The 14,474-nt window shown below is 43.6% G+C and overlaps 1 protein-coding gene across 3 annotated transcripts in view; it reads left to right on the forward strand.

Annotated features, from left to right (window-relative positions):
• LOC137420737 (GON-4-like protein) overlaps positions 1 to 14,474 on the forward strand; it is a 177,833-nt gene that overhangs the window by 147,213 nt on the left and 16,146 nt on the right. For 2 of the 3 annotated variants that reach the window (XM_078772346.1, XM_068106068.2), the window contains 4 exons: positions 1,923 to 2,837; positions 5,429 to 6,028; positions 7,643 to 7,786; positions 13,139 to 13,282. In XM_078772346.1, coding sequence (XP_078628472.1) covers positions 1,923 to 2,837; positions 5,429 to 6,028; positions 7,643 to 7,786; positions 13,139 to 13,282 — 1,803 coding nt within the window. The remainder of the gene's footprint in view (positions 1 to 1,922; positions 2,838 to 5,428; positions 6,029 to 7,642; positions 7,787 to 13,138; positions 13,283 to 14,474) is intronic. The other variant, XM_078772347.1, reaches the window with a different exon arrangement.

Genomic DNA, 14,474 nt, shown 5'->3' on the forward strand with positions numbered 1-14,474 from the left:
CTTGTGGACATTACCAGTAAAATACTGGCTTTTCGACTAACCACCTTGCGCCAACTTCTCTACAAGGAAGTCCTGTCTTTGCGGCCCCTGGCTTCTTGCTTGTTGCAGCAAGCGGGTAAGCTCAGGTGTGGCCCCGAGCTCTTTCTACTCGATCTGCAGCGAATAGACATCTCCTTGCTGCCCTCCTTTTATCGAAGTCTCGTGAATGCCGGTCAGTGCCTCCTTCCAGTACGAAACAAGGATACATATAAATTTTGGAACTTAATGTGTGAACCCGTTTTATACAACAGCTTATTTTGCCATGACTGCCAAAGTAGGTCCCTAATTCAATCTTTTATCGAATCTGGTTTTTTTCTTGTCAAGGATTTTGTTAATCATACTTATTCTGGATGGCAGACCCCCAACCAGATTTCGGAAGTATGCAATGTTACCTCAGCCCGACTAATTGGACAACTTCTTCGTTCAATTGTTAAAGTGTTCAACTCTTTTAATTTATCATGGCCTCTACTGCATGATGTTCAGAACACAAAAACAATGCACCCTGACTTCCCTGATTTTTGTTTTTCTGGTGCTCCTTCCACAAAGCCTCTACAAGCCTGTGCAAAGGCTACTTTGTACGTGCAATGTCTTAGTGTTGTCATCTCTGCTAACCCTAATAGCCCACTGACCACCCACTGGAAAGAGCTTCTACCTGCAGGGGCTCCATCCTCTCCTACCTGGTCGTCGATGTACGCGTTACCTGTGTCTAAACGTGCCGGTGATATACAGTGGAGGCTTGCACACTATTCCTTGCCTTCCAACGCGTTTCTTAAAAGACTGAACCTCGTGATATCTGATGACTGCCCTTTTTGCCATCACTCCGAGGACACTTTCCATGCATATGTCGGATGCCAAAGGCTGGCTCCACTTTTTCAACTCCTGAAATATGTCTTCCAGAATTTCGGTTTTTGTTTTTCTTCTTATCTTTTTGTGTACTGCATGCCTGTGTCTAACGAGAATGTCGGTTCTCAAATCGTTAATTTTTTACTTGCCGAGGCGAAACTCGCAATATATATTACGCGGAAGAGTCAGGTTTCTGGGACAAGCTCACCGGAATGCAGTATTTTGTTAGCCTTTAAAGGCCTTGTGTCTGCCTGCCTTAAAATTGAATTTAATTTTTACAGAGAGACTTCTCGGCTTGATCACTTTGTTCAAAAATAGTGCAAAGCTGAAATCCTGTGTAAGGTGGAGGGAGATGAACTTTTTTTGCTGCTCTAATTAATGGCATGTTATTCAATTCTTTGATTTAATTATTTTGGTGACTGCTATTGTATTACTTGGTTTGTTGTGCTTTTTATGCTTTTGTAATAAAAGACCTTCAAAGTCTCTCTCTCTCTCTCTCTCTCTCTCTCTCTCTCTCTCTCTCTCTCTCTCTCTCTCTCTCTCTCTCTATCTCTATCTCTATCTCTATCTCTGTCTGTCTCTCTGTCTCTCTGTCTCTCTGTCTCTGTCTCTCCTAAGCGTAGTGCTAATGCGTGCAGAGGCACAGCCGTCATCGCATTTGCGTCAAATTCTGTTTTCGACTTTCACAATCCTTTGCTTGAGTTGGTGCTGCCTTAAGGATTATTTGTTATACTGGCTTATTATTATTTACTTTTTACATAGGAGCAGAATGATGATCATTTTTCTGTAAATAAAAAAAATTGTAAAAGTGTGAGTTCTATCATTGTAAAAAATAATCTATTGTTCATTTTGAACAATAGTTTTTCCTCTGATACTGAGGATGAGGTTACTGAAGGGACAAGTTATGAAGGCAGAGACATACCCATTTATTTCACCAAATAGATATTGGCGAAAGTGTGCGCATGTGTGCGCATTATCTTTTTGCTACAAGGTTAGAAAACATTTACTAATATTTTTTTTACCCGTTCCTGTTTCTTCAGGATATTATTGAACGTGAGCGCTTACAACTAAATCGGAGGGAAGAAGCCAAGAGCAAGCTTAAAAAGAAGGCGATTCAACAAAGAAAATCCTTCGCGTGGCTTTGTCCTAAGACACTGCCATTTCCTGTTTCTGGAATAACTGGCCCTCTTGAGGAAAGCATTAGTGTGTTAGGCCAGGTGCCAGTAGTAACGGCTGTTCCTCAAGTTTTGCTGGTTGACACCATGCCCACTTTGATTTCAACTGCAGTTTCCAACCAATCAGAAAATGTGTCGGCCCAGCAAACAGTGGAATCCAATGTCGCTGATGCCGTGCTGCCGATAGTGGGTTTGGGCCAACAGGTTTTATGCTGCCTTAGCACAAAACGACCCTTGAACAATGGCCCTTTACAGGGGGCAGGAGCAATGCAAGAGGTCTTGCAGTCGAGCAGTGCCCTTGAAAATAGCTCAATCGACCAATTGAACTGTAAAGGTGATGGCAATGTCCAATTGAGTCCTGTAGCTGCTTTATCAATTCCCTGCAATGTTGAGGGAGCTAGTTTTAGGGGGCAAGTAGATCTGTGTGAGTCTCCACAGCCCCTTGATAAAGCAATAAAAAATAAAGCTGTCATTACCTCAGACCTAAATTCACCAGCTGAGGAGCAGTCTTTGCATTGCAAAAACAGCAGTGATGGCTTTCCTGCTCCTGAGAACATCTGTGTTAATGTTGGTGGTAATTGTAGTCAGGAGGATCATGCAATAGACCACCAAATCTGCAAGGATGTCTCTGAACATTCAGAACAGATCGAAATAAATCAGTCAAATCCCATTGTAGAAGATCAAGATGAGGAGCTAACACAAGAAGAATTTGAAGAGGAGGATGAAGAGGAAGAATCATCTGAATCTGCTTACTCTGCATTGTCTGTTCCAGAGTTGCAGGTAATTGATTTTTACGTTTAGCTTTTTGTAAGATTGGTATTTGTAAAATATTACCACAATGCTTTTGCCAATACATGGCATATCCATACTTACCTCCACCACCAAAGGTGGATGGAGGTTACGTTTTCAACCCTGACTGTTTGTCTGTCTGTCTGTGAACAGGATATCTCAAAGGTTTGGGATGGATTCGGACAAAATTTGGTGGAGATGTTTGGTGTGTGACAAGGACAAAATGATTCGATTTTGGTGAAGATGTGGATCCGGATGCTAGACTTTTATAAGTGATTCTTCACCTTTGAGAGATAGGGCCAAAAACAATATGTATCACAATATCTCAAATACTTACGGACAAATTCGGACAAAACTTGGTGGACAGATTGTGTGTGTGACAAAGAAGAACTAATTTATTCAATTTTGGCGAGGACTCGAATCTGGTCTGGAAACGGGAATTTAAAAAAGTGATTCTTCACCATTGAGTGATAGGGCTAAAACCAATATATAGCACGATGTCTCAAAAATATATGGACGGATTCGGATGAAATTTGGTGGACTGGTTGGGTGTGTGACAAGGAAGACTTGATTCAATTTTGGTGAAGATCCGGATCCGAGAATTACTTATTTTTTAGAATGATTTTTCACCATTGAGAGATGGGGCCAAAAACGATACGGAGCATGATGTTTCATAAAGTTGTGGACGAGCTATGGCAAAACTAGGTGGATGAGTTGGTTCGGTGACGAGACCAAGCCGATTAGATTTTGGTTCAGGTCTGGATCCAGATCCTATCAATGGGATACAAAGCATAAACTGTTCAACCTGTAAAAAGAATTCGTACATGTAAATATGTATTATCCTCATTACCTATTCCCAGGCCCAAGCCTTCCTTTTCAGGTTATGGTGCTTCCCCCTCTCCCCTACCTCCTTTTTCGTTTTTTTGTTCCATTTTTGCTTCATCTGCAGTTTTGCCCTTCCTCTTCTTTCTGTTTGAGCTTGTATCCAGCTTCTTAACTCCCTGCATCCTCTTCCCCCTTACTTTGGTCTCATTCTTCCACCAATGTCTGTCTTTGTCGATTGCCTGCAGGTCACAATTTTAGTCTGATCTTGATGAAACTCTACCACCTGGTAGAGGTAGACACTAGCTAGAAGCCTATTATTTTGAGGTCAATAGGTGAAAAGGTCAAGGTCACAAATGGTTAATTTTCATCTGATTGATTTGATATCTGTATTTAAAATAAAAAAAACCCACCTTTAGAGGCCATTTTTCCCCGCAAAGCGGGGGTTGGCCTTTTTCGGGCACCGTGGTTGTTGTTGTTTTTTGGTCCCCTTTTTGAAGCAATGTTTTACGGCCGGATGCCCTTCCTGCCGCCAACCCTGTTTGTCGCCTTTTACGACAAACAGGGAATTACCAGTGAACTGGTACTCAATTAGCCGACCTCGGAAGGATGACAGGCTGAGTCAACCCCCCTGGCGTAAATTCAGCGATCGACCGGGATTCGAACCCAGGATCCTAGGATCCTAAGCCGGTACCCTGATCGCTAAGCCAACACCAGGCTTTGATATCTGTATACAGTATGCAAAACTGAAAAACATGTGTGGACAGTAAATCCTCATCGATGTGAAGCCTAAAAGAAGTAATGCGCAATCTCCACCCACCTTGGGGGAGGGAGGGGTACTCGGTTAGTTTGAACAAAATTTACATATCAAAATTAAATTACATATCAAATTGGTTCACCAAAGGCTTGAAGCATATTGCTTTTGAGGTCAAAGGTCAAGGTCACATAAAATCATCAGTTTTCATCTGATTAACTTGAAATTTGAACAGAGTTTGCATATTGGGTCACATAATTGGTTCACCAAAAAAAATCAGAACGATCACAATTCAGCCAATTTGACATGTCACCGGTTTCCATGACAACAATTTCACTCCATTATAATCAAATGAGACTTTTGTGAATTTATTATTACTTTCCCTCAATATTTTTTAAGACCTCAAATTGAAATTTTCAGAGCTTATTTGTACATGTGTGGAGCACATGCATGTAAAATTTGCTCAGAATTAGTCAAAGGTCAAGGTCTTAAGAAACATGCAAAACACCTATTAGGCCGAATTTGAAAATGTAACAACCAAATTTGTTATGATTAAAATCAATCATGTAAAACACTCGATGGGTCAAATTTTCGAAATTGCAAAATTGCTATTTCCATTGCAACTCTTGTTTATTTGGATTCTGCAAGTCTCGTACTATGCACAACATCTCTTTTGTTTGTTTAACCTCTGAACTGCTGGACAGAATAAGTTGAGCATTGGTAATTATACTTAGGGTGTGCACGGGGCAGTTTTAGGAGGGAAAAATCCATAGTCCCGGAAGTTCAATGTGGGCCCCAATTCTCTCGATGAAAATGTCTATCGTATCACTATGTACCCGGTGGGAGGAGGTATTACAAGTTATTCTAAAATATGACTTTTGTGGGAATTATCCTTTTTGTAATTATTGGGGAATTATCTGGTTCTTCACTAATATAGAGAATACAGATAGCCATGTTAATATACAGAGTGGTCTAAAATGATGGACAACTTTTTTATTCCCTGCAGGAGACTATCGACAAATTGTCATGGTTGGCTTCTGAACAGCGCAGTGCCCTTGGGGCAGACTCTGAGGAGGAAGCTCCCTCCCAGGAGGACTCTGAGCAAGATGAAGAAGAGGAAGAGGCTGTGGGAACAGTCGAGAAAGAATCTTCGTGGAATGAGGAGCAAGTGCACCCCACAAGTCCTTCTACACTGGAAGATGAGAGACTCGCAGCCACGCTGCTGCAGAAGAGTAAGAAGCAAAGGGTGTCTGAGGTCAAGCCAAGGGTCAAGAGAAAACCAAAGCAGTCGCGAGCACGTGGCGTCGATTCTGCCAAGATGCTCCTTCTCCTTGCTGATGATTTGGTGGAGTGTGATCCTCACCGTGAACAGAAAGATCTGGCTTTTGCTCAGCTGTACCTATCTCACGTGCAAGACAAGCTCCGTGAGTCACCAATGGTGTATTCAGAATTTTTGCGGATTCTCAGCGACTTCAAGCTGGCACCAAAGCAGCGGTCAGTGGTAGACATGGTCACGAAACTGCACAAAGCCTTGCGCAATTGGCCTGACCTCCTGCAGGAGTTTGCTGCATTCTTGCTGCCAGAGCAAGCATTGGAGTGTGGTTTGGTATGGTTTCACATATCTCACATTTACTACAGTGAATCTAACGATACTACTCAATCTCTGCCAATTTTTAGCTCACCTGGTTTAATTTCTCACAGTGTGAGCCAGTATTCATTTGAATGATCAAAAAGTATGAATGTTTGTTGTTTGCAAATCACCTTTTGTTGTTTTTTCTGAAAGTTATTAAATGTTAAAAGCATGATTCACTGCATGGTAAAGCATGGACTTTTACAGGGCATGTTAGAAAAAAACATCGGGACAATACCCTTGGCGCTCACCTGGTAGGATAAACAGTATACTGCACTGACTTAAGGTATTTAAAACCAATTTCAATGGTTGCTAGAAGACAGGGCAGCATGTAGAATACATATTTTGTGGGGCAACAACCCCCCACCTCCTCAAACCCCGTATACCTCCTCAGACCCCAATTTTTCTAATGCCTTGATCAAACATTGGTACATCATGGGTGATGGAGGTTGTGGTGAAGTTTCATCGAAATTGCATGTGTAGTTTCTGAGAAGAAATCAAATACCTATTTTGGGGGGCAACCCCCTCCCCCCCCCCCCCCGTTAACTCCCAAAGGGGCAGATTTTTTAAATGCCGTGAACAAACTTTGGTACAGCACGTGTGGTGAAGGTTGTGGTCAAGTTTCATCGAAATCGTGTGTGTCGTTTCAAAGAAGAAAGCAAATACCTATTTTGGGGGGTCAAACCCCAGACCCACTTTGACCCCCCGTATACCCCCTCAGACTTAGATTTTCCTGGTGCCGTGGACAAACTTTGGTACATCACCGGTGATGGAGGTTGTGGTCAAGTTTCATCGAAATAGTGTATGTAGTTTCAGAGGAAAAAGCAAATTCCTATTTTGGGGAGGTCAAACCTGGATCCACTTTGACCCCGGTAAACCCCCTTAGATTCCAATTTTTTTTCATGCCGTGACCAAACTTTAGTCACAACACAACAAATATCATTTGTGCCAAGTTTGGTCATAATCCCTTCAGCAGTTTTGGAAAATAAGTTGCAAGTTTTTGCGGGCGGGCGGACGGACGGACGGACGGACGAAGTGAGCTAATCATCTGCCAAGTTGATTGGTGCATGCAAAATTGAGAGAGTGAATGCTCATTATCATTTTTATGCCCCCCGCCGACGAAGTCACCATCTGTTCATTCATTCGTCCGTGTGTCCATCATCTGTATCGTGATGTGTATACTATACAAGTATGTATAATGATGCAAAGGTGAACAATAGATTATTAACTCAAGAAGTCAAGAGGTCAGAGGTCCCATAAGGTAAAAATTCTGTTACTGTGCTAACTTGTGAACTAGTGATGGGATTTTGACCAAACTTGGTACAAGTATACATTTTGATGCAAAGAAGAACTGATTAGATTTTTGCTTCCAAGGTCAGAGGTCATGTCAGGTAAAAATATGATACTTGAGAACAGCTGAAAGGATGTAAATCAAACTTGGTACAAGTATTATAATGATGTAATAATGTGGGCGGAGGCATATCAGTTGACGTCGAAGAGTGCCGTTCTAGTTTCTTTCTTTTTTTTCTGTCCTTGCAATGTTCCTCATTACCTTGATTCTTTACTTCCCATAACTGCCTTTGCTTGAAGCTTGAGGAACAGCAAGCATTTGAAAGAAGCCGGCGTTTTTTGCGCCAGTTGGAGGTGTGCTTTGATGAAAACCCGTCCTATCATCAGAAGATTTTGCGTGCTTTGCAGTGCTGTAGCCCTCTTTCACCCAATGATGTAAATGAGGTATGTGGTTGCTTCATGAAAGATCCTTATATGGAGAACAGCTGGGTGTATGCAGTTTTTTATTGAATGCTTATACATTTTTATTGAATGTTTATATATGTAATACTAGCAGGGAAACCTGGTGTTGACAGAAGCTGTTCTAAACCTGTTGACATTTTGAAAAAAATCAATTTTTTTTGTTGGGACCTAAAACACCTCTCTACGCCCAATAAGGAATGTGTTGGGGATCATTTAATATTACCTTTCACGTAGTACAAAGGCTTATTAAGCACTCTAGAGGGATTTAAAAAAAAATCAACAGTTTAGGACCACCCAAATTATTTTTTTTATCTTCAAAAAATCATCTTCAAAAAATAAAGTCCGCAGTACTCACTGATTGACCTCTGAAAGTTTGACGAAGATTTATTTGGCCATCTGAGAAAAATTGTGACAGACAGGCACACACAGGCAAACATATATCTTGTAGTATATACTAGCAAAGGTACCTGGCGTTGCTGGGTACCACATAGTCTCTTTGTGACAGGAATATGAAGAGATGGGGAGAGAGAGGAAAGGAGGGGAGGGGACAGGAGCGACAGGGAGGGGAGGAGTAGAGAGCGCAGGGTGGAGAGGGGAGGGAGAAAAGAGGTGGAGGGGGGGGGGGGGGGGGAGAGCGAAGCCTCATCACATGTCGCTATTCTGTACACTCCGGGCGGGAGGGTTGGTGCGGGGAGGGGATTGGGAGTGAGGGAAAGAGACGGTGAGGTGGGTGGGGAGGGTGAGAGAGATAAAGAAAGAGAGAGAGAGAGAGAGAGAGAGAGAGAGAGAGAGAAGGTTGAAAAGAAGGAGGGAGAGTGAAGCCTCACCACATGCCACTATATTGTACAATCCGGGAGGGAGGGGTGGTCCGACGAGAGAAAGGAGGGAGGAGGAGTTGTGGAAAGATTGGGAGGGAAAGAGAGATGTGGGGGAGAGACAGGTGTGGGAGAGAGACAGAGAGGGGTGGGGGAGAGACAGAGAGGGGTGGGGGAGAGACAGAGAGGGGTGGGGGAGAGACAGAGAGGGGTGGGGGAGAGACAGAGAGGGGTGGGGGAGAGACAGAGAGGGGTGGGGGAGAGACAGAGAGGGGTGGGGGAGAGACAGAGAGGGGTGGGGGAGAGACAGAGAGGGGTGGGGGAGAGACAGAGAGGGGTGGGGGAGAGACAGAGAGGGGTGGGGGAGAGACAGAGAGGGGTGGGGGAGAGACAGAGAGGGGTGGGGGAGAGAGAGAGGGGTGGGGGAGAGAGAGAGGGGTGGGGGAGAGACAGAGAGGGGTGGGGGAGAGACAGAGAGGGGTGGGGGAGAGACAGAGAGGGGTGGGGGAGAGACAGAGAGGGGTGGGGGAGAGACAGAGAGGGGTGGGGGAGAGACAGAGAGGGGTGGGGGAGAGACAGAGAGGGGTGGGGGAGAGACAGAGAGGGGTGGGGGAGAGACAGAGAGGGGTGGGGGAGAGACAGAGAGGGGTGGGGGAGAGACAGAGAGGGGTGGGGGAAAGAGAAAGAGGGGTGGGGGAAAGAGAGAGGGGTGGGGGAGAGACAGAGAGGGGTGAGGGAGAGACAGAGAAAGAGGTGTGAGGAGAGAGAGGGGTGAGAGAGAGAGGGGGGAGGTAGGGAGGAGAAGGAGGAGGGAGCAGGAGGGGAGGGGAGAACATATTATTGGCCTGTTCTCCTCAGGCACTACTGATAATTAATCCGACGTGTGTGAACACCATGAGGCTGGCATCGCAGGTTTCTCTCAAAATATCGCTTTAAGTTTTATGGAATTTTCAGAGCCATGAGGCTTTATATACGCCATGCGCCCAGACATCACAGTGGTGAATGAAGGAGCCTTTAGGTAATCTATAGCTGAGTTTCTTCATTATACTTTCCCGAGTTTGAAGAGGAAGAATTATCAGTGGCTGAGTTTCTTTGTAATGCTTTGCTTGTTTGAATAAAAAGTTTCTCGTTAAATTAGAAGAAGATCTGGGTGGTGGATGTTGCCAAAAATGTAGGGAATAATAACATTTATGTTGATGTTTTGTCTCATGAGTAGCTGAGTTTCTCCTTCATGCTGAGCATTAATGTTTTATTCATCCTCTTTCTCCGTATTCTGTTTGTTTACAATCAAAATAATGAAATTATGACAAATGGGAATAAAGTTGAAGCATTTTGCAATTTGGAAAAAAAACAAAACACCCTATGCTATGGAGGTGTGAATTAAGACGATAGTGCAGTGTGATGAGAACGGCCTTGCTTACATAAAACACACTTGGTTATAAGAATTGCTCATATTGTTAATTTTTCAGATGTCACTCCAGATTCCAATACTTATTTTGTCGATAGGATCCGATCCTCAAATCCGAATCCAGATTTCGATTATGTTTTAATTAGTCCGTGAAAGTAGATGGCGTTTCCAAGCCGAGGCACGTTTCAATAGGCCGGAACAAAATGGTGATTTAAGAACCCAGTGATGTCAGAGGGCTGAACAAGATGGCACACCTCCATTTTGGTGAGGATTATCTTGTTTTTCTGTTATGAACACCCTGTTAATCATCTTCAAAAAGGTTGTTTTAACATACCCAAACACCCAGTTTTCATTCATGCACTCTCTTTGAGCTCGAGAAGTATGCAGTTTGGAATGATTTTAAATTTTGTTTGATTGCCAGACAGGCAGACAGAGTAAAAATAAGAATACAAATCTCGCTCCTCTGTGCGATAGGGACGAACTTAGAGCCAAAGTACTGCTAAACCACAGGTTCGTTTTCCGATTCATGTTCTGATTCATGTTCAAAATATAACATTTAATTGAAATCAAGTTGTTCCTTGATCATAAACTGATGTTTATGATGGATGGATGGATGGATGGGTGGACGGACAGCCAGACAGACAGAAGTGAACCAATTGCTTAACCCAGTTTTTCGCTTCGCATATGTGGTGTTATCTATTGTTACGTTTGTGGGGGTAGATGATGAAATACCGTAGTACAGATAGGATTGTAAAGGTATAGCATGGACGGTGGATGCGTAAGAGACATCTCGATGTATTTAAGTAGGGAACTGGGGCTTAAGATTGTTTATGTGTCTTCACACAGGGGGTGAAGCTGTGTTAACTAGTTAGGGGTTAAGGTTAGTTTTCCCCCGGTATGTGATTGCCTTCTGTGACTTTTCCCTACGTTTTTACAACTACAACAAAGCTGGTCATAAAACCTCCGTTTAAACAGCAACCACCGGAACCGCCGACAGTGCTCGAACATTGCCGATCGGTAAGTAAGCCACGCCTTAATGACACTCGTGCCACGCAAAGCCAGCAGGCCACGTCCCAAAGATCGTCGTTGGTCGAGCACGACCATGGGGTGATTCGATGGGGCTCGGCGAACGGCCAGTGTGACGTCAGAGCGAGAAAGTTCTCGGGGAAAAAGGACCGTTGAAAGAAGAATCGCTCTCTTGGGTTTATGCGCTGGAGGAGGAAGGGCGCCATCATTCGCTGTTCGTGTGTTTTTGATGTGTGCTTTTGAGAGCAAAGAGTTGGTGGCGGCTATTGAAGGAGGTTTTGGAGACTTCTAGGCCCATGGTGGACTGAAGGCCGTGCCGTTCGGGGGAGGGACAGAGAAAGAGAAAAAGAAGGCCGTTTTCACAGCTCGCTTCGACGGCTCTGTGCGCGTCACCGTCGGCAGCCAGCGCTGTTTTTGGCGCTCCGGCGCGGAAGGCATTGGGATCGGACCATCACCATCACCTTTACAAAATAACTCGTTGGGACCAGCTAAGTGGCTGCACAATATATATAAAAAGAACATTTATTTTACTTTATCATTCCCCATGTGTGTTCGTATTCATTTCTGAGTGGAGGATCCTCAAAGTAGGAATTGCAATTAGTTTACTTCAACATTTATTTTGTCTTGCATTTCTTTTTATTAAATCATTATTGTGCCATTTTTGGTGTTGGTGGTGTTGGTTGGTGTTGGCTGGTGTTGGCTTAGCGGTTAGGGTGCCGGCTTGGGATCCTAGGATCCTGAGTTCGAATTCCGGTCAATCGTTGAATTAACGCCAGGGGGGTTCACTTAGCCTGTCATCCTTCCGAGGTCGGCAAATTGAGTACCAGCTTGCTGGGATGAATGATCACGGTGTGTACCCCGATTTAGAATAGGTACACCGTATCCCTGCGCATCGTAAGAGGCGACCACGGGGTGGCGTCAGGAAGGGCATCCGGCCATAAAAAAACTTTGCCTCAAACAGGGAACCATGAGATCATGGGGCCCGCAAGGCCAACCCCCGCTCTAGCGGGGAAAATGGCCTTAAAACGATCATTCATTCATTCATTATTGTGCCATTTTTAATTTGTCGTGTTGTTTATTTGTTGTGGGTTCGGGAATAAACCCGTGTGCTTCCGTCCCGCGCGCGCCATAAAAATAACCGCCAAGATTTTGGGAGTTCTCCTCAGGAGTAAAAATGACCGGTCATTTGTCACCCAGTGGTTTTAATCGCTGGGCGACGCGACACTATACTATAAGAGATGTTTGTCTGTCTGTGTGTGTGTGTGTGTCGCCATTTTTTTCCAGACATGGCCAAACGGATCTTCGTCAAACTTTCATCGGTTCATTTGTGAGTTTTTCCAACCCCATTCCTTAGTGGGTGTCGGGAAGTGTTTAGGCCACCACAAAAATGGAAAAAAAAAAATTCTTCAGAATACTAACAAGATTAGAACAGCACTGGGCAATGCCGGATACCTGTCGGTAATAATATATTAATGCCAGTTGTAAAATCCGTAATAATGATTTAAATAAAAAGTCTGATATACAGGAGAGAAATGGCGACTTGGAGAGAAAATAGGAAAAGGACAAAGTAAAATGAGAAGAGAAAATGTTTACTTTAATACTGTTTTTGGGTTCTGAACGAAGTAGTCATCTTGATGAAAGCGCTGCTTATCGCTGACCCCTGACACACTTTTGGCTCATTCCCACCCGATATCAACCCACACCCCTATCTCGTCTCTCTCTCTCTCTCACTCTCACTCTCACTCTCTCTTGCTCCAATGAATGTTTAACGCCAAAATACTTACTTGGAGTCAGCAATCTTATTCCTGCACAAATTAGTGAATTATTTCGACCCTCTCTTTTTATTCATTCTTTTTATGTGGATTATTCTTTTTATGCCACCGCTCTATTTGAGTATTTATTATTTTCCTTCCATAAAAGGCTGTTATTGTAAAACCTGTAATTAAAACACCCTCTTGAGGAAATGAAGTTAACCTCCATCCTTGCTTATTATGCTGTGTAATGTCATGTAGTAACTTTTTTACACTCTTTCTGTGAATATTTCGCTGGTATGGCTAACGTTTTTTCTTTATCTTTCTTTGGAAGTTGAAGACGCAGATGTGTCAGTTATTAAAAGGCCAGCATTACTTGCAAGAGGAGTTTTCGCTCTTCTTTGAGGATCTCAGACCTCCCTCCAATACACATGATGATTTCGAAGAGGTTCAGTGGTTGGAAGAACATGAATATCAGGTGTGGTTATCTATGAGCAGTTAAAACTTCATAATCCACTTACGAGTCTGTGCTTAATCTTAAGCTATTCCGGGTGATGACGTATGTTTTAGCAGTTTAATTACGTTGGATGGCTTTAAACTCAAATGAAAGGAAGATGTCACTTACTTTCATTTGGGTTTGAAGATGTCTAACGTTGTAAGATTCAGAGCCATAATATAAAAATCACAGTGCAGTCATTACAACAGCAAGCATAAAACAAACAAACAAACACACACACAAACACACACACACACACACACACACACACACACACACTACCAAGCAGAACACACACTAACAGAGGTGGATACTTTGAGACTTGATAGGCCTGCGTTCCACCTCCCGAAACCCATCCACATGTGGAGAATCTTCATTTGTGTATTTTGTGCATCTATTTTGTTGCCAAATTTGTCTACTTTTTCATCATATCCTAGAGCGTGGCATGCATGTCTGTCACGTCAGGCTCTTGGTTAGACTGTTCAGGAGTGGGGCAGGTTGTTTTCCCACTATGCTGTCCATACTAGAGGCTTACTACACCTAAGTGCCTCCCTGCTATGCCTCACCACTGGCTGAGCACATGTTCCACACCATCCGCCATTACATGGACATCCGCCATTTTGCCCTCTATTCCCGCACACGCTCAATTTGAAAATAAAATCTTTTTAATTTGCCAATGCCAATCGTGCTTTATTTGCACTAAAATCGGATTTTAAATTTCCCTATGGACGTTGGGACGAACCCCGCACTCCTGATACCCGTTGTCGTGTCGAGATTCGAAACGGGGTCCTATCCCACTGTTGCATCAGACACTCACAAACACAATGTGCCTCAGCGTTGGGATCTTTAATCCCACAAACAGCTGAAAGATGATAAGTTAAACTGCATTCAAATATGAATTACCATGCGCTTCGGTTCACCTTACGATGAACTTGCGTTCGCCTAGGAACTTGCGCACGAGGCGAAAGATAGGAAAACATCTCTTACCCTTGTAATAGTTCATTGTCAATAAAAGAAAGGAGATATATATTGTTACGGATCTCAACGTCGGCCTTTTCCCCTTACCAAGGGGTGGTTGATCCCCTTGTCTGTCACTGACCGACGTGAGTCCTCGAAGTTACAACGTCCTTCCTGGACCGACGGTAGGTAGGGTTTGTTAGGCCTAGGGGTTCGC

Source organism: Myxine glutinosa, chromosome 2, assembly GCF_964187855.1.
Source record: "Myxine glutinosa chromosome 2, kmMyxGlut1.1, whole genome shotgun sequence".
Lineage (NCBI taxonomy): Eukaryota > Metazoa > Chordata > Myxini > Myxiniformes > Myxinidae > Myxine > Myxine glutinosa.